Below are 13,133 nucleotides of genomic sequence, written 5' to 3'. Positions count from 1 at the left end.
TTAATTTTGATGAAAAAGAACTTGGATTTACAAGATGTTGTCTTTAAGCTCAGCTTTGCTGTACTGTTTTGCTCTTCTAGTTTGCTTGCTTCCCTCTCCCACCCTCCACCCCCAGTTGTGGCTCTTAGGTGTTATGCTGATTATTTTTGGCAGCAGCTATTATATGATAAGTCTGGGTCTGGGAAGAGTTAAAGAGAAAGCGAGCTTTATTTATGTTCCTTGCTCAGCGCAGGTATGTTGGGACTGCAGATAAAGCAGCTTGTAAACCTGTCTGCTTTCACCATCACCACCTCCTTCCAGATAAAAAAACAAGCCCCTTTGTCTGCCCTGCAGAACAACCTCTCTGTCTTTATGGGATAATTAGTGTGGACAATTGCTGTTTTCCTTGTTGGGTTTAAGGTGCAGTGGACCAGAAAGGAATCTTTAGTGGTATGAAAAGTCAGTGGGGGCGAGGATGGTGGCTGAATAGCAACAGTTACCTCTCTCAATAGATTAAATTAAAAAAAAAAAACCCAAACCTTTGTGTTGAGAGTGGGGGAGGGGAGTTGTAGGAACTTTTGAATGCCTGACAATGTGGGTTTTGTGTCTCTACAGCTCCGGGAAGTAGCCAGGCAAGGATTCGCTACCCTAGAAGATCCACTTGCAGGCCTTTTGGACATGCTGGAGAGCTATAAAGGCTGGAAGGGAAAAGGACATTCATTGGAGTATTACATCACCAATGAATTAGTTCACTGGCTGAAGGAGCACCCTAGGGAGCCACAGGTTAGGGCCAAGAAGCTCAGACTGTCAATAAAGGTGCTCCTGTTTGCAGAACTCATATCTTTTCTGGGTCCTACAATTCTTGCTGTATGTCTTCTTATACTGGTTATGATCCTGTAGACTGTGAGCTCTTCCTCATTGGCTCTAAGGAGACTGTTTAGTGCTTTCAACCTGAATCTAGTGATTAGTCGCTCTGTGATCTAAAAGACATGAATGTTGCATTGAGGTATACCAAAAGTGTAATTTATCATGAAGTATATAGCATAACAGAATAAAGGCCTAAAGGACCGAGATAACCTTTGGAATGTGTATTATCAAGCCTCTGATGATTTTGAACCCTTAGTCATTTCTGTCCAGATTTTGTTCTCCTGAAATATGATGTTCTGGGCTCAAGCTGGTTTTTCAGTACTGTTGGCTTTTGAAAGCTCTGACATTCACTATGTGATCTTGAATAAATTTCTTACATCTCTGGGCCTCATTTATCCTATCTATAAAAACTCAGGTTTCGATTAAATGAGCTCTGAGCACCTCTCTAGTTGCTAAAACTCTGTGATTCAATTTGTTGGAAATGGAGCCTCCATCTCGAATGCTTTATGTTGAGCTCCTCTAGCAGGACTATCTGGTGGAAGTGGTGATACTTGCAGCACTCTGGTAAAACCCGGGAACCTATTTTTTGAATATTAATTTATACTTATCAAATTATTTTTTAAAATTGCTATCCCCCAAGTTAAGGATTCCTGGATGAGTGGTAGGGTTTCATAAGTGCAGTACATGCTATTAAGTTGAAATTATGTATGTCTGATTTCCCTAGTCTGGCTTGAAGTTGAAGAAGTTGCAGGCTCGAGCATTTGGGGTTCTTGCCGAGAGCCAGAGTAATCTCCTTGAGCCCCTCATCAACATTTATCAGCTGCAGAAAGCCGACCGGAACACTTTGCTCGGAAATGTCAATCATCTTTACCATAAGGGAAAGTACAAAGAAGTGAGTATGACTTTTTAATGTGGTTTTCAGATCTAGGACTGTGGCTCTGAATGAAATAAATCCATCTAACATCTTGTCCCCCAGGGATAAATTCTGTTTTCTAATGGCAGTAACATACTTTAGCTGCAGCATAGTTACTACTTCCTTTGTCTCCAAGTCTATATCTTTTCATTAGAGGAGGAAAGAAGTCGTTATAAGGGAATGAGAAATGAAAGTGAATTCCCTTTCCAAATGGAACTAAATCTTTTTTCCAGTTACAAAAGAGTTTAGAAAATCAGCCACAGGAAAAGTTGACTGCTCTGCCCTGATCTTATTGATGGGCTTAGGAATCTCATCAAGATAAAATGATAAAAATAATAATTGACACATAGTGTTTTAAAGGTTACAGAGTATATTACATAGACTCTTTCATTTGATCCTCACAATAACTAGAGTACTACAGGCATTGTTCCCATTTTACAGACAAGAAAACTGAGGCACAGAGAGCGAAAATGACAGTTCATAAGTGCCAGATGTGAGATTCAAACCCAATTTTTCTGAATCCAAATTCAACATGTTACTCCATGACATGTTAAAGTTTCAGATCTTTTTGGAGGGAAAAAAAGGACTCTGATTAAACATTCAAAAATTCTTATTTTTAAAGGGAATTGTCTATTACATTTTTTAGTTCTGGTATTCCTGATTCATTTCTGAACATAAAGGTAATAATGAATCCTTTGACCTCTTCTAAAGTTTTCCTTAAAGCATGGAAGTGACCCCGGATTTTAGAAGTGTCAGTGGAGCACAAGCTCTGGAAGATCCTACAACTCAGAAAAGACTTCAAGCACAGTCCTGGTAATGGACTCTGTCATCCATGGATAAATCTAGTTAAGCTTGGGGAGTCTCATCACTAGAGAATGTAACCTCCAGATGATAAATATTTTAACCACAACTCATGAAACCATCTACTAAGATGTGGGTAGAACATCCACACAAATAAAATAGATCTTCAGCATCTAAATGGCTCTATATGCTGCCCAAAGTTGGTAAACTGATCTTGGAGGACCATCTAGCCCAGTACACATATTTTTGGGGCCACTATACTTTAAGGATAGAGATGATCAGAAGCTGACATGGCTCTAGTGATTGCCTATCCTGGCTGCTTCCTATCCAGGTAGTCTTTGTCAATTAAAGCACTCTTTAGAAGTTGCTGCTGCTCTAAGGAGAACTATAGAGGGCTGCAGAAATCCGAAGCTTCTTGTCTTAACCAGTACCTCAACTTTCCCTGTTGCTTTAGATCTGCTCATAAGGTATGTCATTGGAAAACACGGAAGCTTCTCTAAGGTACAAGATATGAGATGGGTAGAAGGGGATTATTGATGGCCAATTTATTCTCCTTGAAGCAGATGCTGTGCCTGTGAACTATTCATGGGAACACATTGTTCAATCACTTTTGTGTTACAGCATCTTCAGGGCTTATTGTAGATCACTGGACTGGGACTTGAGATTAGACCAGTGATTTTATTGGTAGACAAAATTCCTAAATGATGAGGAAATTCTCTCTACCAATACAGGCCTACCACACTTTCTTTGTACCTGACTGTCCAGAGCCATGAAAGCTTAAGTGACTTTCCAGAGTCACATAGTATATGTGTGTAGGACATGGGGTTTGAGGTCAGGTGTCCCTGACTCTAAGGCTGGAGTCACAGCACTTCTTACTCTTCTGTCATAGTTGCTTTTCTGGGGTTCATCACTATACTAAAAAAATCTCTTATGATGGACACTTAATCCTAGGTTGGAGGAAGCATGTTGTCAAAGAGAGAACAGTATGTTTAGGATTCTAGTCCCAAATCTGCCACTTACTAATCACTTAAAACTATCTGAATCCTACTTTCTTCTATAAAATGGGGATAATAACACATGTGCCACCTTACTTCACAGAGTTGTTGTGGAGGTCAAATGTGGAAGCATTTTATATATTGTAAAATATATGCATGGGATATTATGTCATATAGAATCATAAAATTGCACAGTTAGAAGGAAACTTCTAACTAACATGACAGTCTCCAGTACAGGATTCATAATAGGTTCATTCAGTTTATTCACAAATATTGTTAATGACCCGGACTTCATTATCTCACAAAGCCACCTATTCCATTGTTGGATGGCTCCAGTTATTAGATAGTTCATTCTTATATGGAGCCAGAAGTCTCCGTTCTTGTAAATTATTTCATTGATCCTAGTTTTGTCCTCTGAAGCAGCATAGAGTATGTCTTTCATGCCACGACCCTGTAGATGTATGATTACAACTTTTATGTTCTCCCTAAGTTTCTTCTGCTCTGCCCTTAACATCCCTAGCTATCTTCTTTATCTGATTTTCACCATCTGATCTTCACTTATCTGTCCCCTCACTACCTGTCATTCTCCTCTTGATGTGTTCAGGTTTATCAATGTCCTACCTAAAATGTGGTCACCAAGACTAAACTGTTTTCCAAACATATTCTGACCGGAGCGGAGTGATATTTATCTTTATGTATGTGTCCTGCTTTTCCAACTGGACTGCAGACTCTGAACATCAGGATAATATCTGCATCTCTGGGTAGCCCTCTACCCAGGGCTCTTCAGGGTTCTTCATGTACTAGGTGCTCAGAAAATGTTTGATGAAGATGATGGTGATGTCAGAAATCCTAATGGAAGAGAAAATAGCCCGAATGTTGTCAAGAAGTACTCCTATCAGATCATCCAATAGCACTGTTTCATTCATTCTTTTAATGAGAACAGAATCAGAACGTCTTCAGCAATTTCCACACAAGTTCCTTCTTAAATTGGGAAACTTGGAGTTTTTTCAAAAAGTTTAAGAAGTCTGTTGATAGTTTTTATGACTTTATTACTACTAGTTTCCCACATCTGGAAAAATGCGAAGAGGGAATGTTTCATTGTTCTTATTTATCACAATTCTGGTTTTTATTTCTGTAACTGTTGCCTCCTTTTAAGGCATGTGTGATAAGAAAACTAAGAAGAATCTATATCTTCTATATCCCTTCCAGGATTCCTTTTTCTTCACTTGTAGATTTAAAAGACAAAATAAATTTTAAAAACATATTTAGCATTCAGATTAAAAAGTCTCTTTCCCTGCAACTCAGTTTACTCACTGCAGCATTTTGTTGTTCTGTGTATCTTCCTCTTAAAAATAATCTAAAGATGTGCCAGCTCTAAGGACAGTTAATACAGACTTGACTAATTCTTGTGGTAGAAGTGAGGAGCAATAGCTGTTCCCAGGGATGAGCAAAAGGAGCTCACATCTGAGCCCCACATTCCCAGCCACTTGATGGCACAGTTGCTCCACAGGAGGTGTGCTGAAGCTGCATTTTTCTGACTATAAATAAAGATAATGCTTAAAGATAGAGGTGGAAACTTAGCAGGAGCTATTTAGGGTGTTTAACAGTATCACAGTGGTTAGTTACCCCTCCTTAGACTCCTCAGACTCTGGAGAGAGTCAGGAATCATGTCTGACTTATTTGTTCTCTTAAATGGAGCTTTGTACAGTGCCTGGGCCAACATATTCGCTTCTTGAGAAGAGTGAGCCACACAGAAATCTAAAGGGTTTACTTGATGTCCTTACAAATGTAGCCCTGAATTGTATGTTTTCATCCTTCAGTGAATGAAGTTCTCTGAAGGTGACTTGTATTTTAATTTAAATATGATTGTCAGTGACTATCTTGAACTCCACCGTGGTCCTCAGACTAGGTCTGGACCGAGTGAAGTGCACACCATGTGTTTTGCAAGGCTCGAAGCCGGTGATGGCATTGTAGCCTTTCAGAAACCTTTTCTTGAGTTCTCTGTTTCAGCATTGGTGAATGGCTTTATGGAAACCAAGATGGCTACTGGTCCTTTCTGAACAATGATGGAATTCAGCAGACTAGCGGCTAATATAGTGCGATGCTATTCTCTGAAGAGACTCTGAATAGGCCAGGCTGTGCTTTAAAAGAAAGAAGGGTAGGCAGAAGGCAAGCTAGTGTTTCATGGTCATCTTATGTTACACTTCAGCCTTTCAAAGAGTGTCTGGGGCTGGTTGAATGAACCTCTCTTGCACTCCAAATGCAGGAATGTAAAGACAAAGGGGACTCTTGTCCCTTACAGGCCCCTTTTTCGAATAAAAGCCATTGTCACATGAACAGGGGCAGCCTGGCAGGCTGTGCATGCTTCAGTGCCCCATGATATCGCTAAGTCTCAGCAGAAATCACATTCAGGACCCTGTCAGCTTTGATTAGCAGGGTCTCATGACTTAATGTGCTGCGATATTTCATGTCTAAGGGTGGCGGCTGTCTTTCTGTGGGATGAATGCCCTCTTTTGTCCACTGAGTTATTTTATTTACATTTTTTAAACAGCTTATCAAGGTAAAAAGATAGCATTTCTATAAAAAAAAAATCAAATTCCTTTGCTTCAGGACCAAGTAGTAAATGCTTCTAAAGTCAGATACAGTGAAACTTGTTTTCATAATCAGAATTGAAGTTCTGGTCTTGTTTAACAGCTTTATATTCAATTCAGAACAGGTGGCAGTGGACTGCATTTAGGAAAGAAACAATAAATAATCTTTTTAGCTTGTCACAGCCAGAAATATTCCCGACCTAGAAAAATCCCTCAGGCTTCTCTCCACAACAGGGCACTATTTTTTTTATCTGCATCACTTCAATTTTATGTAAAAGCAGAGTGCCTAAGCAGAAAGCTGTGGGACAGTTACTTTTGTATGTCAGATGTTCACATCTGGGTGAAGATCTGGGTGGTTCCCCATTTGGAGAGATAGGCACTTCTACAGCCTTTTAATTGGAAGGTTGGCTTTGTGTTGGTATTCACATGGTGATTATTGCTCATAATAGTAAAAATCATAGTGTAGAGTTTAATTATTCTCACAAGTTCTGTTCTTTATAGAAGCCAATAAAAATGTACCATACACTAATTGCCTCAATTTTGAAACATGAAAAATGATTGGTTTTTCATAAATCTATCTCATTTGGATCATTATTAGAAAGAGTAATTTTGTCTCCAAAAATGAACCTTTGAACTCATAAAATGAAGACCTGTGTGCATAAATCAAAGACTTTACCAGCATGAAGGTGTAATTGTTGGGCACTTCTGTGTGATGATAAACTTATAAGACCTGGAGACAGCATAGTGCCAACATTTTAAATTCTTCAATTGCTTCAATATGTGCCAAACCTTGGACTGGGTACTGAGGATGATACAGGAAAGACAGTGCTTTATGATGTGAAGGAACCCATAGTATGCTTGAAAATACACACACACACACACACACACACACACACACAATTATCGAATTGCAAATGGCAAAGGACATACCAGGGAGAAATCTCTTGAAACACAAAGTGGAAATGATCAATGTGTGGGCTAAGATTAGTTGGGAAAGGTTTCATAGAGGAGATGAATTTTTAGAGGTATCTTAAAGGAAGTGATGGGCATGTATTGGCAGACAGAAGATTCTCTTAAATATTAGGTGACCTCTATCCCAGGGGTTTCTGGGGATGCTGTCACTACAATCTTCTGGGATGGTGCAGGGGTTTCTTCAGTCAGATGTCTCCAAAGCAAGCTGGATAAATTCTCATTGTACAAGACTACTAAGCAATGTTTGCAAGGATTCGGGTCTCTGCTGCTGCCTTTGCTTCCTGCAAATGATGTAAAATACAGTCCTCCAAGCAGGCTCAAGCCCTGTTGCTTTATTGGTGAGTCCTAACATGAGTGTCGGAGCAAATTCTATCTCTGCTCCCTTTCCACTGTCTTTGAAACTGCAGGATTTTCCTGTTGCCTCCAGTATCTAGTCTACTGTGTGCAAAGGCTGCTTTGTGAAAGTGTCTGCCTTCCAGTTCTTCTGCTGACCAATTAGAATTAGATGAGGATAATGAATTGAGATGCTCCACTCTGAAAATTGATTTGTCCAGGTATCAGGTGGGAGCTAATAACCAGCTTGTCATTCTCATTTCCTTACACTCCAGTAGCAAGACAGGTTGTCATTTGGACCAAGACTGGTTTGTCATTTGGTTTGTCATTTGGACCAAGATTGGACCAAGACTGACCCTGCTACTGGTTCTCTTGCTGTTGAGCCACCTTTGCCTCAGAGTCAAGTCTGCCTGTTGGTTTAAAACAAGGCCACCTGCTTCTGAAGACTTTCCATGAGCAGACTCCCTGCTACAGTTGTTTTCCACCTCTCGATGCTAAGGTTGCATCCAACTGTTGGTAAATTCTTTTAAAAAAAATACATTATATTGATGCCTTTTGTCTGTATGCTATATTCATTTCCCATCCCAATCCCCCACTCCCTCTTGAACCCTTCCATTTGATAAAAAACAATACAACTAAACAAAAGGATCCAATATAGAGACTGTCTGACAATGTGCACCCTATTCTGTATGAGTACTTCATTGGTGCTGTGCCACCAGGGAGGAGATCTATTTTATTATCTCTTGTCTGGGACTTTTATTGACTTTTCCATTATTCAAAATTCAGCTTCCTTTCATTTATGTTATTATAGTCACTTTATATAGTCTTCTTTTGGTTCTGCTTATTTCTGTCTTTATCGTTTCTTACATATCTTTTCTTGTTTTTCTGAAGTCTTCATATTCATCAGTTTTTATTGCTCAATGATATTTCTTTGCATTTATCAGTCATAGATTGTTTTTTCCCCAGTCATTCACCAGAATGAATGGGAATTAAGGGAATTCACTTTGTTTCCAGTTCTTTACTACTACATGGTGCTACTCTGGATATTTTGTTATATTTTAGGCCTTGTTTTTTAAACTTCTTTAATATATATATATATATATCCCTTCATAGCTCCATCAGCAGTGCACTAGAGTGCTTATCATCCCACAGCCTCTTCAACAATACCTGTTTCATCTTTTACTATCTTTGTCATTTTGCATGGTATAAGGTAAAAGAAATTTCAGATTTGTTTTGATTTTCATTTCTCTTTCCACTAGTGATTTAGAACATGTCTTCATGTCATCTCTTAGTAAACTCTTGAAGTACCAAGTCTGCTTTCTCTTTGTGCTCCTGCCTGTTTTTGCTTCCATTCCATTCATGTCCTGGTGCTCTCAATGCTTTTCTCAGTCACGTGGGTCAAGGGAACTACCCAAGAGTCTAATGTGATTGCTGCTAGAATGATTAAACTCTGAAACATCACTGGTGGACACTTGGACCACGATGATGATACATATTACATAGAGCAGTGGGTACATATTATAGGTGGCATTTTTCCTGGTTTTGGTTCTGGTGCCAGCTGGGTTCTGATACCAGGCTTCTGCCCATAAAACAGACCTTCAGTTTGAGCCACATCTTCCCACTACTCTCTCTAATCTCTTAAAATTTCTGGGCCTGTCCTCCTGCAGTGACTGAGCTTCCACATTGGCTTCTTGTACATTCTGCATCACCTTTAAACTACTATTTTTGTTAGACCACAGGGAACAGTCTTTTCTGGGAAAAGGCAGCCTAAAATTTCATCTTATACTACAGCTTTTTATTCAAGTTTCATGCCTGCCTACCTGCCTGCTTTCCTTCCTCCTCTCCCTCCTTCCTTTCCTTTCTTATCTTTTCTTTCACTCTCTCTATTTTTCCATTTCTTTCTTTCTTCCTTTGCTTTTTTCTTTTTCCTTTCCTCCTTCCCTTTCTTCCTCTCTTTTCTTTATCTCCTTCTTTCCTTCCCTTTCTTCCTACACAAGATACATATAAGCCTGAATTGAATTTTCCTTTGCTATATCATTTCAAAAGACATATTATAAAATCCAGAAAATTTTGCAATCGTGAAAATATGTTGCTATGCCACAAAATTGGATATTTTTATCCTTTCCCTTAGCTTGTATTGTGCTGTGACACCATTCTCAACACTGGGGCTTGAATGGGTCTAGGTTTGGCACAGTACCAAGAATTTACAGTCTAATGGGGAGCTGAGACAAACAGATGTAACAGTCATCTCTGGATTATTTCTTTATGAATTACTAGCCTTGTGAATTTTCAGGAATAAGCATTTACCTCAAACAGACTTTCACAAGCCACTTGGAATATTCCTTGGCCAATTTTTCCTTTACTAGTTGGTATGTATTCAGGAACACAAAAATAATGTTGGTGTTAGTTTTATGAAAACAAACTATTAAGAAAATAGTTTATTCCTAAAATTTGTACAGTTTTCATGATTTATTTTTATTTTTTATTATAGTTTTTTATTTACAAGTTATATGCATGGGTAATTTTACAGCATTGACAATTGCCAAACCTTTTGTTCCAACTTTTCCTCTCCCTCCCCCCAACTCCTTCCCCCGATGGCAGGTTGACCAATACATGTTAAGTATGTTAAAGCATATATGTCCTAACAGTTATTTTGCTGTACAAAAAAGAATCAGAGTTTGAAATAGTATACTCTTACCCTGTGAAGGAAATCAAAAATGCAGGCAGACAAAAATAGAGGGATTGGGAATTCTATGTAGTGGTTCATAGTCATCTCCCAGAGTTCTTTCGCTGGGCATAGCTGGTTCAGTTCATTACTGCTCTATTAGAACTGATTTGGTTCATCTCATTGCTGAAGATGACCACATCCATCAGAATTGATCATCATATAGTATTGTTGTTGAAGTATATAATGATCACCTGGCCCTGCTCATTTCACTCAGCACATGATTTTTTTTTAGATTTCTACTTTCGATCCTTTTTTATCCCTCCTTCCAGCAGAGCCAACTTTGTAAATAAATAAAGCAACATATATATCGATTGTTGTGTTTCTACTAAAGTATAATTGTCCTGAAGGCATTATAATATTATCACAGGAGATAGGCCATTGCCTATCTACTTGTCTCTTTCTTGCTCCCAGCCATAAATAACCTGGTAAACCAGCTCTCTTGTCTCAAAAATGTTTATTTGCCTCAGCAGCACCAGATATGTAGCTTATATCACTATTAAACTTAACTTGGTGGGAGTGGAGAACCGGGAAGAGAGGAGTGGAAGGTGAGAATAACCCAGTTGTTAGAGGGAGAAGAGAGACTGGGTAGGGTCGATTTTGAAATCAGCAGCTAGATGGTTGTTTATGTTTGGCCAAATCATATTGCTTGCTGTCTTGGAGAGGGAAGAGGAAACAGGGAAAGAGGAAAATTTGGAGCTCACAGTTTTATAAAGAAGAATGTTAAAAACTATTTTTACAAGTAATTGGGGGAAAATACTATTAAGTAAAATAAAAAGAAAGAAACCAACAGTTAAAAGTTTCATCTTATCCAGAGAATAATAATAATAAAAAAAGCACTGTAAGATAATGAATTTTGATTCAACTTTGGTCTAGAAAGCAAGTATAAAAATTTTTTCATCCACAACATGAAATATGGCTTCAAGTATACAAAAAACTGGAAAATGGCTAGTAAAGGGAAAGGCTTTTCTAGTCACCTGGGAATAAATTAGCCAGGGTCTTGACACAGGATTGGGTACTAGAGCCAGAGTAGAACAGGTAAATTTGAATAAGGTAGTTAGAGAAGAAAAGGGCAAATTTAATAGAAGATCTTATGCTGGGAGTGGATGCTGGAGTGAAAGGGTAAAGATTACCTGGAAAAATTGGGTTTAGAAACAGAATAATTTGGTTTTTGAATCTAATAATATGATAAAATGTATACATTAATTAGGTATCTCTAGAACACTGAATTGCCTGTAGATATGAATGTGCCAAAGTGTCAGTGGATTTTCTGATATTGTTTTCCTTTAGTTTAATTAAATTTGAGGGAATCTGTTAGATGTTATAAATAGATGATAAAGAACTAAATGTGGAAGTCAGGAAGATTTTACTTCAAATGCTACCTACATACTTCCTATGTGACCTGGGTAAATCATTTAACCTCTCAATCCTGTTTCTTATCTGTAACATGGGGATAATTACAGCATCTACCTCAACAGATTGTTGGGAGCTTTAGATGAAACTATGTAAGTGAAGTATGTTGCAACCTTAAAGCAGCACATAAATATTAATTATCATTCTTTGAGCCGCTGGTGTGAAATATGTTATCCTAAAAATAGTCAATGGTTTATGGGCTTAGTAGTAGGCAAGAAGTCAAGGGGAAAGAGATTAGGAAATTACTTGTGTGTGAAACATGAATAACAACAACAAAAAAAGAAAGCATTTTGAAAGGCATCTTGTTGTAAAATGGAAGAACACTGCACTTGGAACCTGAAGGCTTGAGTTCAGATATTCCTTTGCTACTTTACTTCCTGTGCAACCTTGGGCCAACTGCCTAAATCTTTGGGCCTCAGTGTTTTCATTTATAAAAAGATGGGAGTTGGGCTAAATGACTTCTGGGACCCTTTATGATTCTAAAATCATATAAGCACTGGGCATACTGTGACTACAAGAACCAGAAAATTGGGGCTTTCCTGTATCCATAGAGCAGATTGTATTCGTTTCCAGGTCTTGTCACATAGCCCTGTGAAAAATCAAACGAGCTAATATTTGCAAAAACATGTAGCTCCGTGCCTGGCACAATGTAGGCACTATGTAAATTCTTATTCCCTTTCCCTTCCCCATTCTTTCTTTTCCTGTTGGTGATGAAATCCAGAACATTAGCTGTCCATGTAGTTTCGCAGTGTAGGATTTTAGAGCTGGAAGGTTATCTAGTCTTAGATATCTAGTTTAGATAACCAAAAAGTTATCTAGTCTTAATGCTTTCATTTTACAAACCAGAAATCTGAGGCCATCGATTTGAAGTGATTTTTCCAAGATCATACTTCATGACTATGATAGCAATTAGAAATAGAACCCAGGCTTCCTGATTTCTGCCTAATGATCTGTGCACTAAACTTTGTAGTTTGTGTTGACATAGAGCTAATTTGACACGTATGGTGGGCCAGTGACTGATTGGAACATAACAATAATAATAATTCCCATTTATGTAGTGATTTAAGGTTTACAAAGTGCTTTGCTCATAATAACACTGGCAGACAGGTAGTAATAAGTATTAATATCTACATTTTATAGATGAACAAACAAGGAGCTTGTTCAGGGTCACACAGTAAGTATCAGAGCAAGAATTTGAGCCGAATTCTAGGTTCAGTATCTATACTTTGCCTACCTCTGGATCTTTGAGATATACTATCTGTTTTAAAAAAAAAAAAAAAGGAGAACAAAGACTTATAAAGAAAATCCACCTTTAGAAATCTGAGTGAAATTCATCCATTGAATCCTCTCTGTTCATAGTGGATCTCTGCAACATAATGCCAAGTATAGTTACTATTGTATAGAAGTATAGTTACTGCTGTTGTGTCATTCTCCTTTCATTTTCTTGGCAACAGGAAAATGCTTTTTTCCTACCTAGTATCTCCTTCTATTACCTCCATCAGGGATCTCCCTTTCCTCCCTTTTACACCGGGTGTCACTAACTG

At 38.3% G+C, this 13,133-nt stretch overlaps 1 protein-coding gene across 9 annotated transcripts in view; it reads left to right on the top strand.

Moving 5' to 3' along the window:
* Positions 1–13,133, top strand: part of EXD3 (exonuclease 3'-5' domain containing 3) — a 428,763-nt gene that overhangs the window by 173,013 nt on the left and 242,617 nt on the right. For 8 of the 9 annotated variants that reach the window (XM_031951937.1, XM_031951943.1, XM_031951935.1 and 5 more), the window contains 2 exons: positions 595–762; positions 1,571–1,738. In XM_031951937.1, coding sequence (XP_031807797.1) covers positions 595–762; positions 1,571–1,738 — 336 coding nt within the window. Of the gene's footprint in view, positions 1–594; positions 763–1,570; positions 1,739–7,726; positions 7,968–13,133 lie in introns of those variants that run through there. The other variant, XM_031951944.1, reaches the window with a different exon arrangement.

The sequence above is a fragment of the Sarcophilus harrisii genome, chromosome 2 (genome assembly GCF_902635505.1).
Source record: "Sarcophilus harrisii chromosome 2, mSarHar1.11, whole genome shotgun sequence".
In the NCBI taxonomy this organism is placed as follows: Eukaryota; Metazoa; Chordata; class Mammalia; order Dasyuromorphia; family Dasyuridae; genus Sarcophilus; species Sarcophilus harrisii.
Note: the sequence above shows the minus strand (reverse complement) of the source record. Positions and strands in the feature narration are given on the sequence as shown.